Source organism: Microcaecilia unicolor, chromosome 9 (genome assembly GCF_901765095.1).
Source record: "Microcaecilia unicolor chromosome 9, aMicUni1.1, whole genome shotgun sequence".
Taxonomy (NCBI): Eukaryota; Metazoa; Chordata; class Amphibia; order Gymnophiona; family Siphonopidae; genus Microcaecilia; species Microcaecilia unicolor.
This window is the reverse complement of record NC_044039.1, coordinates 24917553-24935788: the sequence shown is the minus strand read 5'-3', so window position 1 is coordinate 24935788 and position 18236 is coordinate 24917553. Positions and strand designations below refer to the sequence as shown.

The following is an 18236-nucleotide window of genomic DNA, read 5'->3' as shown; positions in this document are numbered from 1 at the left end:
AATGTAGATAGCGCAGGAATGCCCACTCTCCACCTCTGACACATTCCCCTCAAAAAAAAAAATACAAAAAATTATTATTACTGCACGGTTAGCACATGCACATTTAAAAACTACCCACTGTAGCATGTCCCATGGTAGTCTATTAATTTGCTGCATAAGGCAGGCATTAGCACCTAACAAAGCTTAGTAAAAGGGCCCCTTAAGTGTAGCATCCCAGTTTTAGGGCTGCATTAAACTGTATAAATCTCACCACCATTTCAAGAATCTGCAGCTCAAATTATTAAATAATCTAGCAAGACCAAATAGATACTACTGTATACTACATTGCAAGTATAAGATTTTTAACACCTTATTAAACAGTAGTTGTGGGTTGTACATGTTATGGATTAACATGCACACAGGATGTTAATATATACCCTTGACTTCACAATGCAAATGAAATGCCAAGAAAATATGCAGGTCCCTGGAGCAGTTGTTAGTGGGTGCAGTGCACTTCAGGCAGGCGGACCCAGGCCCATCCCCCACCTACCTGCTACACTTGTGGTGGTAAATGTGAGCCCTTCAACACCCACCAGAAACCCACTGTACCCACATCTAGGTGCCCCCTTCACCCCTTAGGGCTGTGGTAGTGTTGTACAGTTGTGGGGAGTGGGGTTTGGGGGGCTCAGCACCCAAGGTAAGGGAGCTATGCACCTGGGAGCAATTTGTGAAGTCCACTGCAGTGCCCCCTAGGGTGCCCGGTTGGTGTCCTGGCATGTGAGGGGGACCAGTGCACTACAAATGCTGGCTCCTCCCACAACCAAATGGCTTGGATTTAGTTGTTTCTGAGATGGGCATCCTTGGTTTCCATTATCACTGAAAACTGGGGATGACCATCTCTAAGGTCAACCTAAATGTTAAGACTTGGGTATCCCCGATCGTATTATCAAAACGAAAGTTGGACGCTCATCTTGTTTTGATAATACGGGTTTCCCCACCCCTTTCCAAGGACGCCCTCAGAAAAACTTGGGCACCCCGTTTGATTATGCCCCTCCCAATAAGCAATACGATAGAATATTCAAATAATATAGATATGATGCTAATGCGTTTCTATGTAGTTGAGGGGCCAAGTGCAGATATATATACAGTGGTGGAAATAAGTATTTGATCCCTTGCTGATTTTGTAAGTTTGCCCACTGACAAAGACATGAGCAGCCCATAATTGAAGGGTAGGTTATTGGTAACAGTGAGAGATAGCACATCACAAATTAAATCCGGAAAATCACATTGTGGAAAGTATATGAATTTATTTGCATTCTGCAGAGGGAAATAAGTATTTGATCCCCCACCAACCAGTAAGAGATCTGGCCCCTACAGACCAGGTAGATGCTCCAAATCAACTCGTTACCTGCATGACAGACAGCTGTCGGCAATGGTCACCTGTATGAAAGACACCTGTCCACAGACTCAGTGAATCAGTCAGACTCTAACCTCTACAAAATGGCCAAGAGCAAGGAGCTGTCTAAGGATGTCAGGGACAAGATCATACACCTGCACAAGGCTGGAATGGGCTACAAAACCATCAGTAAGACGCTGGGCGAGAAGGAGACAACTGTTGGTGCCATAGTAAGAAAATGGAAGAAGTACAAAATGACTGTCAATCGACAAAGATCTGGGGCTCCACGCAAAATCTCACCTCGTGGGGTATCCTTGATCATGAGGAAGGTTAGAAATCAGCCTACAACTACAAGGGGGGAACTTGTCAATGATCTCAAGGCAGCTGGGACCACTGTCACCACGAAAACCATTGGTAACACATTACGACATAACAGATTGCAATCCTGCAGTGCCCGCAAGGTCCCCCTGCTCCGGAAGGCACATGTGACGGCCCGTCTGAAGTTTGCCAGTGAACACCTGGATGATGCCGAGAGTGATTGGGAGAAGGTGCTGTGGTCAGATGAGACAAAAATTGAGCTCTTTGGCATGAACTCAACTCGCCGTGTTTGGAGGAAGAGAAATGCTGCCTATGACCCAAAGAACACCGTCCCCACTGTCAAGCATGGAGGTGGAAATGTTATGTTTTGGGGGTGTTTCTCTGCTAAGGGCACAGGACTACTTCACCGCATCAATGGGAGAATGGATGGGGCCATGTACCGTACAATTCTGAGTGACAACCTCCTTCCCTCCACCAGGGCCTTAAAAATGGGTCGTGGCTGGGTCTTCCAGCACGACAATGACCCAAAACATACAGCCAAGGCAACAAAGGAGTGGCTCAGGAAGAAGCACATTAGGGTCATGGAGTGGCCTAGCCAGTCACCAGACCTTAATCCCATTGAAAATTTATGGAGGGAGCTGAAGCTGCGAGTTGCCAAGCGACAGCCCAGAACTCTTAATGATTTAGAGATGATCTGCAAAGAGGAGTGGACCAAAATTCCTCCTGACATGTGTGCAAACCTCATCATCAACTACAGAAGACGTCTGACCGCTGTGCTTGCCAACAAGGGTTTTGCCACCAAGTATTAGGTCTTGTTTGCCAGAGGGATTAAATACTTATTTCCCTCTGCAGAATGCAAATAAATTCATATACTTTCCACAATGTGATTTTCCGGATTTAATTTGTGATGTGCTATCTCTCACTGTTACCAATAACCTACCCTTCAATTATGGGCTGCTCATGTCTTTGTCAGTGGGCAAACTTACAAAATTAGCAAGGGATCAAATACTTATTTCCACCACTGTATGGGGACAAGATGGGTACTACAGAGTCAAGTGAGATAAATAAATGGGTGGTTAAACCCAAGGCAAAATCTTTGTACAGTTAAACAAGATATGAGGAACTGTTCTAAGTTACAAAGTGTGCAGCGAGCTGGTCTAGGTGCGGAGTGAGTGTAATGAGCAAGGTTGCCATACCAGCCATATTTGTATTAGACCTCTCCTAAAATCTAGTCAGGTCCAGGCTATCAATGGAAATCAGAGTAGCTTGGTCCTGTTCTTTAACAGAGTTTCTCTTGACAGATGGAAGATATAAAGCCCTGGAGAGTGGAGGCACTAACTCAGACTGAACAGAAGTTTACCCAGACATCAGGATGAACAGAGGCTCAAGGGCTTAGCTGTTCTCTAACAGAGTTTCTCTTGACAGCTGGAAAGATATAAAGTTCTGGAGAGTGAAGGCACTAACTCAGAAGGGACAAAAGTGTAGCCAGGTTTTGACATCAGGAGAAGCAGATCTTTTTTTGAAACCAAACATGCGTGACATGAAAGCAGGAGGGGGACGACTTCTGCTGGCAGGGCCTCAGGATCCCCGCCAACCAAGATAGTTGTAGTTGCAGCGGGGGCGGGCCCGCAGCGGCAATCGTGGGGGGGGAGGCGATGGCCCTGCCCCAGGCCCAGCTCAGTCTCAGTGGCCATGTTTCTGAGTCTTGACTTTGGATTAGGAGATTTTATGTTTTGCGTTTTATGTTGATATTCTAAAATATTATGTATGTACATTGTACCCGCCTTGAACTGCAGAAAATGTGGATTAGAAGTATTTTAAATAAATAAAATATTAAAATAAGCTACCTTTGATGACTTGGGCTCTCCAGCGACTGAAGTTTCCGTGCTTGGATGAAGTTCTTCTGGTGACACATCAGTGCAGCAAACAGAATACATAAAAAGATAATTTTTCAAGAAAAGATGAATTTCTGCTAAGCGCTGAATAACTCCTGTGTTGACAACGGATGTATATAGTGTGTCTCCTCTCCAATCTAGTTCATTCCATGACTTTGGAGAAGCTTTGGAAAGAGAAGTTCTTAGTTAACATATTTTGAGATTTAGTTTCTTTTTATAAAGGTGAAACATGCAGAAATAAAGGTGTGTCAAATTATTCAAATGTATATTTGGAGTCACTGTTCAAACTTTGAAACGCAATTATTACAGTAAGGAAGGGGGTTCAGATCTTCTTAGAAGAAGTGAAAGGGGATCCTAAGAAATATTGCAATAGCATTTTTAAAGTTATTTTTGTAAGATTCTGATACACTCTGTGGTGAATGAATTTAAAGCCCAGTACTAGGGTATAAGGGCACAGGTTAGATATATAACAACATACGAAGGGACAGTTTCAGACAATATCCCAGCACAACAGTCCTAGCTCAGCTCAGGATAGATTTGGATTTTGTTACTCGCGCTTCTGAAGCCGAGCTTAAGGTGAGTTACAATTTAGTTTCAGTAGGTGGTCTCCTGCCACAGAGGGCTTATAAAGTTTTCACCCTGAGGCAACAAAGGGTGGAGTGACTTAGTTACAATCAAAAGCAATATCAGTAGGAGAAGCGGGATGTGAATCCTGGCTTCTATTTATTTAATTTACATTTGTACCCCGCGCTTTCCCACTCATGGCAGGCTCAATGCGGCTATGGAGGGTTAAGTGACTTGCCCAGAGTCGCAAGGAGCAGCCTGTGCGGGAATCAAACTCAGTTCCTCAGGACCAAAGTCCACCACCCTAACCACTAGGCCACTCCTCCACTGTTGCTACTATTTGTGAGTCACTTGATGTTCTTTAATAAAGACTTTTTAATGTATATACGTCCTCCTTGGTTATTGAAAAGGCCAGATCATCTTAATAATGATCACACCACACATATTAGGATGACTTACACCATAGGAGCCAACTTTTCAAAACGATTGGGGGTGCTGACATTTTTTTTTACAGGTGGTGCATTCTCCCCTCCCTCTCTCTCGTTCCCCCTCCCTCCAAGTTCCAGGCCCCCCTCCCTCCCTCCGAGTTCCAGTCCTGCCCTCCCTCTGAGATCCAGGCCCCTCCTCCCTCCCCTCTCTCTATCCTTTCCCTCCCTTCCTTCGAGTTCCAAGGCCCCCCTCCGAGTTCCAAGGCCCCCCTCCCTCCCTCTCTCCCTCCCAGTTCCAGGCCCCCTCCCTCCCTTCGAGGTCCAAGGCCCCCCTCCCTCTCTCCCTCCCTCCCAGCTCCAGGGTCTCCCTCTCTGAATTTTAAAAGCCATCTCCTTACCTTGTCGGGGTTATGGCGGCAGCAGCATGCAGTGAAAAGTGTGCAGGCTCGGCGCTTCAGCCTTCCCTTCTCTGTCTCTCAGCTCTGGTCCCGCCCTCATTTCCTGTTTCCGCAAGGGCGGGACCAGAGCTGAGAGACAGAGAAGGGAAGGCTGAAGCGCCGAGCCTGCACGCTTTTCACTGCGTGCTGCTGCTGCCGCCGTAACCCCGAAGAGGTAAGAAGATGGCTTTTAAAATTCGGACGGACGGAGGGCGGGCCCTGGAACTCGGAGGGAGGGACTTTTAAAATTCTGGGCTGGAAGGGAACTTCTGGTGGGTGAAATATTGGGGGTGCTCGAGCACCCACAGAGTCGGCGACTATGACTTACACTACCAAATCTTTATGAGGATGGTGGAGATCAACACTATTAACTGGTAGAAGTACTATATTTAGAGCCCCTTCTACCACACTGCGGTAAAAGGGGGCCTGCGTTAACAACAGCGCACATTGTTGACATATGCCAAGGTCCCCTTTTACCGCAGCGGGTAAAAGGCTGCTTTTTATTTTAAGGAAATGGCCCTGCGCTAATCACAGGAATTGGCATGTGACCATTTCTAGGGGGAGCCCTTACCGCCGCCTATTTAGGGCTCCTGCGCTAACCTGGTGGTAACCAGGTAGCACACGGCGCTGCACGTTTACCGCCGGGTGAGCCCCAGCACTACAAAAATACTAAATATTTTTGTAGCGCTGGAAATGTGGCACTTGGGGTGGGAATTACTGTCAGGATCCTGCGGTAGCTCTGAATTGGCACACATCAAGCCCTATGTAAAAGGACCCCTTAGTCAGGCAGTACATACCAGCACTGCTAAAATGCACCTTTTGTTGATTCAGTGGTGTTGGTGGAAAGAGAGGTAATATACTGCTAAAATGACGTCTTTCTTACTGTACACTTTAAATATTTTACAGCCCTATTTACTAAGGGCTAACATTCAAAGAATTTATGCTCCTAAAGTGGCCCCTTTAAAACATTACTGAAGGCTGAGTGCCTAAATTTCTGCTCAAAATTTCACTAAACTCCTAAATTTAGGAGCATAAAAAGAGGGTGGAAAAAGGCACACAGATTTAGGGCCAGCAAAAGAAATTAGGAGCACAGATTCATAAATCTAGCCCTATGAATGTCAGGCCTATATTTATAAGTACAACTTAAGAGGGGGGGGAATTCATCAAGCAGCGTGCTGGCCTTAACGCGCATTAAGGGAATTAGTGTGTGCTACATGCTAAAAGCCCATAGGTATAGAATGGTCTTTTATCATTTAGCTCACGCTAATTCATTTAACTCGTGTTAAGATTTGCAACAGAGTGGACACCCAAGAGGGAGTGGAAAACATGAAAAAGGATCTGCAGAAGCTAGAAGAATGGTCTAAAGTTTGGCAATTAAAATTCAATGCGAAGAAATGCAAAGTGATGCACTTAGGGAATAGAAATCCACGGGAGACGTATGTGTTAGGCGGTGAAAGTCTGATATGCACAGACAGGGAGAGGGATCAAAGGATGATAGTATCTGAGGATCTGAAGGTGATGAAACAGCATGACAAGGCGATGGCCGTAGCCAGAAGGATAAACAAAAAGAACAGCACCACGGGCCTTTAAAAATGGAACACAGTTCTTTAATGAATGAGCCTTGACAAAAAGACCAACAAGGGCCGTGTTTCGGTGACTAGCATCTGCGTCAGGGGTCACAGTGATGACGTGGAAAACTTGGGGAATAACTCGAATGTATTCCTCTACAATATATTATTCCTTATCCCACGTCTCATATAGTAAAAGCTACAAAGCACCAAGGCACTTTCTGTATCCAAATGGATGAAAAAAGGTGCCAACACCGGTAACTGGGAAGCAAAGCTAGTGTTGGGCAGACTTCTACAGACAGTCTGTACCCTGAAAATGGCAAAGACAAATCAAGGTCAGTTATACATAGAAAGTAGCTCATACAATGAGTTTATCTTGTTGGGCAGACTGGATGGACTGCACAGGTCTTTATCTGCCCTCATCTACTATGTTACGGCCATAACACTGCTTGCTGAACGCCCCTCCCCCCTTTAGACTCCTAAGTTTGGCTGAAAACAGGGCCTAAATTTAAGAGTTCCGCTTTTATGAATAGTGCTAAAATTATTATTACAACATAAGCAGCTATTTGGAGCTTAAATTACCTTTAACAGGGCAGAAAATGTGGCAGAGAACAGCGCCGAAGGAAGTTTTCTGCTGGCGGGGCTTGGGAATCCTCACCAGCCAAGGTATGTGGATTTGCGGCAGGGGCAGGGAGGTGGGGCAAAAAGTGCCCCCCCCCCCCCCACACACACACACTTTGGGCTCCAGCCCCCCCCCCCCCACCCAATTTTTTAAGTCTGGCTACAATGCATCCGGAGGGTGACAGCGGTGGTCCTGTCCCAGGCCTGGCTCAGTCTCTTGGTGGCCCTGCTTTTGAGTTACACACGGAACGCAAAAAGATCAGCACGCACATTCCTCAATCTACACTACCCCAACTGTAAAGGACTAAAATAGAAATCCACATACGCAACCAGCTTCTCCTACATTTGCAGGAAACTATGGAATGCAGTACCGAAGGCCATAAAAACAAAGCAAGACCTAACTATCTTCCGAAGGATACTGAAAACAGACCTGTTCAAGAAGGCATACCATAAATATCCATCCTAACTATTAAAATAATAAGAATGATCGTGAACCAGACAGAACCGAACTTTTATCACTTGACTGACCAACCTCATTACTATTAACGAACAAGTAATACCACTTTAATACTAACGTCAAAATGATTTTTATATAATTGATGACCTAACAAATGTTACAAGCTAAACTATTACTCTGGAACCTATGTGAAATACCATAACGTATTTTTCTCTACCATATATGTACACACCTTAATGCAATACCACTTAAATCCTTATATCGAAAACAATTTCTCTATAATTGATGATCTAACATATGTTCTCCGAGGACAAGCAGGCTGCTTGTTCTCACTGATGGGTGACGTCCACGGCAGCCCCTCCAATCGGAAACTTCACTAGCAAAGTCCTTTGCTAGCCCTCGCGCGCCCGCGCGCACCGCGCATGCGCGGCCGTCTTCCCGCCCGAAACCGGCTCGAGCCGGCCAGTCTTCTTTTGTCCGCACTCGGTACGGTCGTGTTTTCGCCGTGTCGAGCCCCGGAAAGTCGACCTCGCGCGTCCAATTTGTTTTGAGCGTGTTTTTTTCCTTCGGGAAAGCTTTACCTTAGTCGGGAAGTGCTCCGGAAACCCCCCGCCGGGTTTTGTGTAAATCCTCCCCGTACTTCCAGCTTTTTTGCCCCGGTAAGTTTTCTTTCGTCGTCGGGGTAGGCCTCTTTTCGGCCTCGGTCGAGATTTTTTCTCCCTCTAAATTTTGGTGCTTCAAATTTCGCCATTTCGGCTTTTGATTTCGCCGGCGTGATTTTTCCGCCCATGACATCGAAGCCTTCCAGCGGCTTCAAGAAGTGCACCCAGTGCGCCCGGGTTATCTCGCTCACTGATCGACACTCGTCGTGTCTTCAGTGTCTGGGGGCCGAGCACCGCCCTCAGAACTGCAGTCTGTGTTCCCTGCTTCAAAGGTAGCGAGACTAGCCCAGTGGAACGTGTTGTTCTCAGGCTCTTCGTCGGCATCGGCACCGGGATCTTCGAGTGCATCGACGTCGTCAGCGTCCAGACCATCTTCCTCGGCCGCCCCTGCATCGAGTGCATCGAGGCATCGGGCCTCTGCATCGGCGCCGAGACATCGGATAGCTGCATCGACGTCGGTGGTACCAGGACCTCGTCTGCTGATGTCGTCGGACGGTGGTGCATCGGGTGGAGTGCAGGTGAGGGCTGTCCATTCCCCTGCTGGTGGCGGTGAGCCCTCGGGTGGGTCTCCTCCTACCCTGAGGGCTCCTGCGGTACAGCCCCCCCGAGATCGACCTTCTTCAGTCTCGGCCCCGAGGAAGCGACGGATGGATTCGACGTCCTCCTCGTCGGTGCCGGGGAGCTCCGGTGACATGCTTCGGAAGAAATCGAAGAAGCATCGACACCGGTCTCCTCCCCGTGTCGGCACCGAGAGCTCTGGGTCGCCGAGGGATTCGGCACCCAGCAGGCATCGGCACCGAGAGGACCGCTCACCCTCTGTTCAGGAGGTGTCGATGCGCTCCACTCTGGACAGCCCGGAACAGCCTCCACGCCCGGAACAGGTACTGACGTCGACGCTTGCATCGACCTCTCAGCCTTTCTCTGCAGCCGCTCTAAACGAGAGCCTCCGGGCCGTTCTCCCAGAGATTCTGGGAGAGCTGTTGCGCCCTACCCCTCCGGTACCGGCGGTGCTTGCGCCACCGGTACCGTCGAGCGTGGCGCCGGCTGGCCCATCGCCCAGGTTGAGGTCCCCGACGTCGGTACCCGCGTGCGGTACCGACCGCGGCCACCTCCCAGGAAGGCTCCCCGACTACGTCGGCGGAGGGAGCTTCGCCGATGCGGGCGAGGGAGTCTACCTCTCGACGCCCCCATCGTGGACGGGGTTCCACGGAGTCGAGCAGGGCGAGGTTGCAGACACAGGTCCGTGAACTTGTGTCTGACACCGAGGGTGAGGCCTCGTGGGAGGAAGAGGAAGATCCCAGATATTTCTCTGACGAGGAGTCTGAGGGTCTTCCGTCTGATCCCACTCCCTCTCCTGAGAGACAGCTTTCTCCTCCCGAGAGTCTGTCTTTTGCCTCCTTTGTCCGGGAGATGTCTACGGCCATCCCCTTCCCGGTGGTTGTGGAGGACGAGCCCAGGGCTGAAATGTTTGAGCTCCTGGACTATCCTTCTCCACCTAAGGAAGCGTCCACTGTTCCCTTGCACCATGTCCTGAAGAAGACATTGCTTGCGAACTGGACCAAGCCATTAACTAATCCCCACATTCCCAAGAAGATCGAGTCCCAGTACCGGATCCATGGGGACCCAGAGCTGATGCGCACTCAGTTGCCTCATGACTCTGGAGTTGTGGATTTGGCCCTAAAGAAGGCTAAGAGTTCTAGGGAACATGCTTCGGCGCCCCTGGGCAAGGACGCTAGAACCTTAGACTCCTTTGGGAGGAAGGCCTACCATTCCTCTATGCTCGTGTCCAAGATCCAGTCTTACCAGCTCTACACGAGCATACACATGCGGAACAATGTGCGGCAGTTGGCGGGCTTGGTTGATGCTCTTCCCCCTGAGCAAGCCAAGCCTTTTCAGGAGGTGGTCAGGCAGCTGAAGGCGTGCAGAAAATTCCTGGCCAGAGGAGTTTATGACACTTTTGATGTTGCGTCCAGGGCCGCTGCTCAAGGTGTGGTGATGCGCAGGCTCTCATGGCTGCGTGCCGCCGACCTGGAGAATAGACTCCAGCAGCGGATTGCGGACTCGCCTTGCCGTGCGGATAACATTTTTGGCGAAAAAGTCGAACAGGTGGTAGAGTCTCTCCACCAGCGGGACACCGCATTCGACAAGTTCGCCCGCCGGCAGCCTTCAGCTTCTACCTCTACAGGTAGACGATTTTTCGGGGGAAGGAAGACTGTTCCCTATACTTCTGGCAAGCGTAGGTACAATCCTCCTTCCCGACAGCCTGCGGCCCAGGCTAAGCCCCAGCGCGCTCGCTCTCGTCAGCAGCGTGCGACTCAGCAAGGCCCCGCGGCTCCCCAGCAAAAGCAAGGGGCGAGCTTTTGACTGGCTCCAGCAGAGCATAGCCGACATCCAAGTGTCAGTGCCGGGCGACCTGCCTGTCGGAGGGAGGTTGAAAGCTTTTCACCAAAGGTGGCCTCTCATAACCTCCGATCAGTGGGTTCTCCAAATAGTCCGGCAAGGATACACCCTCAATTTGGCCTCAAAACCTCCAAATTGTCCACCGGGAGCTCAGTCCTACAGCTTCCAGCACAAGCAGGTACTTGCAGAGGAACTCTCCGCCCTTCTCAGCGCCAATGCGGTCGAGCCCGTGCCATCCGGGCAAGAAGGGCTGGGATTCTATTCCAGGTACTTCCTTGTGGAAAAGAAAACAGGGGGGATGCGTCCCATCCTAGACCTAAGGGCCCTGAACAAATATCTCGTAAAAGAAAAGTTCAGGATGCTTTCCCTGGGCACCCTTCTCCCCATGATTCAGCAAAACGATTGGCTATGCTCTCTGGACTTGAAGGATGCCTACACACACATCCCGATACTGCCAGCTCACAGACAGTATCTGCGATTTCAGCTGGGCACACGCCACTTCCAGTACTGTGTGCTACCCTTTGGGCTCGCCTCTGCGCCCAGGGTGTTCACAAAGTGCCTAGCTGTGGTAGCAGCGGCGCTTCGCAGGCTGGGGGTGCACGTGTTCCCATATCTCGACGATTGGCTGGTGAAGAACACATCCGAGGCAGGAGCCCTGCAGTCCATGCAGATGACTATTCGCCTCCTGGAGCTACTGGGGTTTGTGATAAATTACCCAAAGTCCCATCTTCTCCCAGTGCAGAAACTCGAATTCATCGGAGCCCTGCTGGATTCTCGGACGGCTCGCGCCTATCTCCCAGAGGCGAGGGCCAACAACTTGTTGTCCCTCGTCTCGCGGGTGCGAGCGTCCCAGCAGATCACAGCTCGGCAGATGTTGAGATTGCTGGGCCACATGGCCTCCACAGTTCATGTGACTCCCATGGCCCGCCTTCACATGAGATCTGCTCAATGGACCCTAGCTTCCCAGTGGTATCAGGCCGCTGGGGGTCTAGAGGACGTGATCCACCTGTCCACGAGTTTTCTCGAATCCCTGTATTGGTGGACGATTTGCTCCAATTTGACTCTGGGACGTCCCTTCAAAATTCCTCAGCCACAAAAAGTGCTGACCACGGATGCGTCTCTCCTGGGATGGGGAGCTCATGTCGATGGGCTTCACACCCAAGGAAGGTGGTCCCTCCAAGAAAGCGATCTACAGATCAATCTTCTGGAGTTGCGAGCGATCTGGAACGCTCTGAAGGCTTTCAGAGATCGGCTGTCCCACCAAATTATCCAAATTCAGACAGACAATCAGGTTGCCATGTACTATGTCAACAAGCAGGGGGGCACCGGATCTCGCCCCCTGTGTCAGGAAGCCGTCAGCATGTGGCTCTGGGCTCGCCGTCAAGGCATGGTGCTCCAAGCCACATATCTGGCAGGCGTAAACACAGTCTGGCCGACAGGTTGAGCAGGATTATGCAACCTCACGAGTGGTCGCTCAATTCCCGTGTGGTGCGACAGATCTTCCAGGCGTGGGGCACCCCCCTGGTGGATCTCTTCGCATCTCAAGTGAACCACAAGGTCCCTCAGTTCTGTTCCAGGCTTCAGGCCCACGGCAGACTGGCGTCGGATGCCTTCCTCCTGGATTGGGGGGAAGGTCTGCTGTATGCTTATCCTCCCATACCTCTGGTGGGGAAGACTTTGTTGAAACTCAAGCAAGACCGAGGCACCATGATTCTGATTGCTCCCTTTTGGCCGCGTCAGATCTGGTTCCCTCTTCTTCTGGAGTTATCCTCCGAAGAACCGTGGAGATTGGAGTGTTTTCCGACCCTCATCACGCAGGACGAAGGGGCTCTTCTGCATCCCAACCTCCAGTCCCTGGCTCTCACGGCCTGGATGTTGAGGGCGTAGACTTTGCCTCTTTGGGTCTGCCAGAGGGTGTCTCCCGCATCTTGCTTGCTTCCAGGAAAGACTCCACTAAGAGAAGTTACTTCTTTCATTGGAGGAGGTTTGCCGTCTGGTGTGACAGCAAGGCCCTAGATCCTCGCTCTTGTCCTACACAGACCCTGCTTGAATACCTTCTGCACTTGTCTGAGTCTGGTCTGAAGACCAACTCCGTAAGGGTTCACCTTAGTGCAATCAGTGCATACCATTACCAAGTGGAAGGTAAGCCGATCTCAGGACAGCCTTTAGTTGTTCGCTTCATGAGAGGTTTGCTTTTGTCAAAGCCCCCTGTCAAGCCTCCTACAGTGTCATGGGATCTCAATGTCGTTCTCACCCAGCTGATGAAACCTCCTTTCGAGCCACTGAATTCCTGCCATCCGAAGTACTTGACCTGGAAGGTCATTTTCTTGGTGGCAGTTACTTCGGCTCGTAGAGTCAGTGAGCTTCAGGCCCTGGTAGCCCAGGCCCCTTACACCAAATTTCATCACAACAGAGTAGTCCTCCGCACTCACCCTAAGTTTCTGCCAAAGGTCGTGTCGGAGTTCCATCTGAACCAGTCAATTGTCTTGCCAACATTCTTTCCCCGTCCTCATTCCTGCCCTGCTGAACGTCAGCTGCACACATTGGACTGCAAGAGAGCATTGGCCTTCTACCTGGAGCGGACACAGCCCCACAGACAGTCCGCCCAATTGTTTGTTTCTTTTGATCCCAATAGGAGGGGAGTGGCTGTAGGGAAACGCACCATATCCAATTGGCTAGCAGATTGCATTTCCTTCACTTACGCCCAGGCGGGGCTGGCTCTTGAGGGTCATGTCACGGCTCATAATGTTAGAGCCATGGCTGCGTCGGTAGCCCACTTGAAGTCAGCCTCCATTGAAGAAATTTGCAAAGCTGCGACGTGGTCATCTGTCCACACATTCACATCTCATTACTGCCTGCAGCAGGATACCCGACGCGACAGTCGGTTCGGGCAGTCAGTTCTTCAGAACCTGTTTGGGCTTTAGGATCCAACTCCACCCCCCGAGGGCCCTGTTTGTTCTGTTCCAGGCTACACTCTCAGTTAGTTGGTAAATTTTTTAGGTCAATCTCAGTTATGTCCTCGCCGTTGCGAGGCCCAATTGACCAATGTTGTTGTTTTGAGTGAGCCTGGGGGCTAGGGATACCCCATCAGTGAGAACAAGCAGCCTGCTTGTCCTCGGAGAAAGCGAATGCTACATACCTGTAGAAGGTATTCTCCGAGGACAGCAGGCTGATTGTTCTCACCAACCCGCCCGCCTCCCCTTTGGAGTTGTGTCTTCCCTTGAAGTGTATTGTCTTGCTACATACTGGACTGGCCGGCTCGAGCCGGTTTCGGGCGGGAAGACGGCCGCGCATGCGCGGTGCGCGCGGGCGCGCGAGGGCTAGCAAAGGACTTTGCTAGTGAAGTTTCCGATTGGAGGGGCTGCCGTGGACGTCACCCATCAGTGAGAACAATCAGCCTGCTGTCCTCGGAGAATACCTTCTACAGGTATGTAGCATTCGCTTTACATTTCAATCTATCCCCATAATGTATTCTTCCTTATTGTGTATGTATGCACCTTAATGCAATACCAAATGTAATTCTGTTACCGGAAATGGCAATCGCCACTACGGCAAATGTAAGCCACATTGATCCTGCAAATTGGTGGGAATACGTGGGATACAAATGCTACAAATAAATAAATAAAAATTTGGGTGCCAAGCATTATAGAATAGTTAACGGCTAGATGCGCAGGCAAATCCTAATCGGTGCCAATTTATCTCAATAATTGGTTAGAAGTCAATTATTGCTCATTAATGGCTCGTTACCCAGTTAAGCTGCATGTGTATCTCAGGATCAAATCCCAAATTTAGGTGCCCAAATCTGGGGGCCATATATAGAAATCCAGGGGGAAATGGAAAAAAAATATTCCGTACACAGGCCCCTTGTTTTCTTATCTACTTTAAAATGACATTGTTTCTTCATAAACTTTGAATCCACTTTGAATGTAACACTGTAGAATTCTAATACATTAACCACTGTGAAACCTGCCTTTCTAGAAGTTGGTTGTAATTCTTAATCATTCTATGAAAAGTCAAAAAAGCTGATTTCATACCGGTCCTAGATGTCATGCCAGCCAGTTTCACTAACTGATTATGATAGCAAATTAAATGAAACCATGATATTTTCTTGCTTTCATCATCTCTGGATGCAGCCTCATCTTCATCTGTAGGTTTTTCCTCTTCCTCTACAAATGGTTCTTGTAGATCAAAATTATTGATCAGCTGGTAATCATCTGCAAAACAAAATAAATGCCAAACATGCTACAATAAACTTCAAAAACTCAAGAAGCACTAATATCCACAATAGAGACTTCATTAATTTGCAAAATACACCTCCCATATGTCCCTCTGAAGTCAGATGAAACAAAGCCAACATAGAAGTTACTACCTATCTTCCTAAGCAGTAAAAATATATATTCTTGAGTCTGGTCCACCAGCCTGTGCAGGAAAAAAAAACTCTGGTCCCTCAATGTGTTTTGTACTAGGGCTTTCTATTCACTTAAGCCCAGATGATTGAAAGCCCCGCGCTGCTCCAAACAGCGCTCTAAAAATAGCGCTGGAACAGCATGGGGCTTTACCGCCCCTATGATCAGAGATAATAACATGCAAATTTATGTGCACTATTATCTATAATCATAGGGTAAAGTGCACTCAGGCACAATCCTCTCGCATTTGTTTGACAGGTCTGGGCTGTCAAAAACCCAGACCTGTCAAACCCAGGGGCTGGAGGTCCATAGGACCATCAGACCCTAAACAGCATGGCCCTGGTGGCCGAGTGCCCCCACCAAGCACTCACCCCAAGCCAGCAACACGGGGGCTGGAGGTCCGGTGGACCTCCAGTCTCCCCTGACACAAGTTGCATCCCCCCCAAAAAAAGCCCTGGTGGTCCATGGGCTGCAAATCAAGCCCCCCCCCCCCCAACCTGGTGGTCTAGCGGCCCTCTTCCCTGCCCTCCGTACCTTTAGCGTCACCTTGAAAATGCACTGGACAGGGCTGCACTGGGCAGGACAGGGCAGCGACGCTGCTGGAAGAGGAGGGAGTGTACTACCTCCCTCCCCCAACAAAGGTATGAGAGAGGAAGGGAAGAGGGCCACTAGACCACCAGGTTGGAAGGACTTGATTTGTTGCCCACTGGGCCACCAGGGCTTTTGGAAGAGGATGCTAGGGGGGAGTTAGGGGGGTTGGAGATCTACTAGATCTCTAGCCCCCCTGAACTTGTGTTGGGGGGGTCGGGGGTCTGGAGGTCCGATCTCTAGCCTCTGTGGCGCTGGCTTGGGGTGGGGGGTTGGGGTTCCTGCTCTAATGGGGGGGCTGTATTGGGGGGAATGGGGGGAGGCCTGCTAGCATACAAATGCATGCTGGACAGGGCTCACCATTCTTCTCCAATGGTCTGCAAACCCTAACGCCAGCTGCTCGCTGATCATTCGGGAGAAATATGTTTAGCATGCATTTGCATGCTACTTGTGCTAAGAGCCCTGTTTTACTACTACTACTTATCATTTCTATAGCGCTACTAGACGTACGCAGCGCTGTACACTTGAACATGAAGAAACAGTCTCTGCTCGACAGAGCTTGCAATCTAATTAGGACAGACAAACAGGACAAACAAGAGATAAGGGAATATTAAAGTGAGGATGATAAAATAAGGGTTCTGAACAAGTGAATAAGGGTTAGGAGTTAAAAGCAGCATCAAAAAGGTGGGCTTTTAGCTTAGATTTGAAGACGGACAGAGATGGAGCTTGACGTACCGGCTCAGGAAGTCTATTCTAGGCATATGGTGCAGCAAGATAAAAGGAACGGAGTCTGGAGTTAGCAGTGGAGGAGAAGGGTGCAGATAAGAGAGATTTACCCAGTGAACGGAGTTCCAGGGGAGGAATGTAGGGGGAGATGAGAGTGGAGAGGTACTGAGGAGCTGCAGAGTGAATGCACTTATAGGTCAATAAGAGGAGTTTGAACTGAATGCTGAAATGGATAGGAAGCCAGTGAAGTGACTTGAGGAGAGGGCTAATAAGAGCATAACGACACTGGCAGAATATTAGTCATGCAGCAGAATTTTGAATAGATTGAAGAGGAGAGAGATGGCAGAGTGGGAGACCTGTGAGAAGCAAGTTGCAATAGTCTAAGTGAGAGGTGATAAGAGATTTGCATGCTAGTTGCGTTCAGAGCCCGTGAGCATGTTGTTTCACAAACTTGGGGGCTCTGATCATTGGGCAGTAGCAAACTCAGGCGCTAGTATGGCGCTAATAGCCTCTAGTGTAGGTGTTTGCTTCTGATAATCAGCCCATTAGATCTCAGTACTGCAAAGTGCAAGTGGTTATGTTGATAGTTATATCCTATCTGAAGGTGTTTAGCTGACACAAGGCATTGACTACTCAAAGACAGCCATACTAATGTTCTATTGTTATTTTGACAAAGAGCCTAGTGGCTCAGTGTAATAGATTAGGAGTAAATGACTGCCCACCTTCGTAATCTGACTGTAGGGATCACAATTATATTCCAAACACTAGCCCCAATACCTAAAACTAAGAACTAAAGGGGCCAATATTCAGTGGAGATAATTGGATAGAAGCCTCTTCTACTCGGTTATCTACCACTGAATCCAGGGAGACTGCTGCAACATACCCAGTTAGTTAACTGACACCACCGATACTCAGCAATCCTGAGCCAATCATCCCTGACAGTGAGCCTGCCATCCTAGCAGACTTGGTATCTGAGGTGACTACTATCCAGTCAAGGAAGGTGGGAATCTAGATCCATTCTCATTAGAAGATTCTTAGGATAGAACCAACAGGTCAAGGACTCCATGATCATCTGAGGAAGAGAAATGTGTGTCTCATAATCCTACATTTCAGGTAACCAGTGAGACAAGGACCTCTGCTGGGTCTCAAAGGCACCCCTGCCCACGGCACTAGTTAAAGAATGGCTGCCATAAACCCCAGGAGCTGGAGGTAATCCAAGACCTTAAGAGCTCATTGCACTTCAAAGCTCTTCACCTGCATGATCCACCAGTCCAGAACCTAACACCATCTGCTGGAGACAGAGAATACTTGCTTGTTCAGGGCTGTATCATTCCCTCTGGTACAGGTGATGTCACTGGAAAAGCTATGTTTTCTGTTTCTACATACCGGAAAGGGTATATAAGCACACACATCTGGACTGAGCAGGTAAGAGGATACAGAAGGAAGGATTAACGGGAAGATGGGGAATTGGAATGCAATCAGAGCAGGAGGAAGAAAAAGGGCATTGGAACTGGACAATGAAGTTTGCTGAGGAAGGCACAGCCAAACTGGGGAGAAGGGGGATGAACCTGGGTTGGGAGGAAAAAGAACTGGGACAAAGAAAGGGAGAACAGAAATATGGGAGGATGAAAATAGTGATAGACAGAGGTGATGGAACAGGACAGGGAGGGGAAATATGGAAAAGAGGAATAACTGCATTGGAACAGAAGAAGGCAGCATTGGAACTATGAAGAAGTTGGAGTTGGGAGAGTGCAAGGCAACGGCCAATGAAATCAGGTTGTGGGGGAGGGA

At 49.2% G+C, this 18236-nt stretch overlaps 1 protein-coding gene across 1 annotated transcript in view; it reads right to left on the bottom strand.

Moving 5' to 3' along the window:
• LOC115477790 (cilia- and flagella-associated protein 54-like) overlaps positions 1-18236 on the bottom strand; it is a 223810-nt gene that overhangs the window by 25089 nt on the left and 180485 nt on the right. The window contains exons 42-43 of the mRNA XM_030214872.1: positions 14760-14939; positions 3541-3752 (exon numbers count right to left, since the gene is read on the bottom strand). Of these exons, the coding sequence (XP_030070732.1) occupies positions 3541-3752; positions 14760-14939 (392 nt within the window). The remainder of the gene's footprint in view (positions 1-3540; positions 3753-14759; positions 14940-18236) is intronic.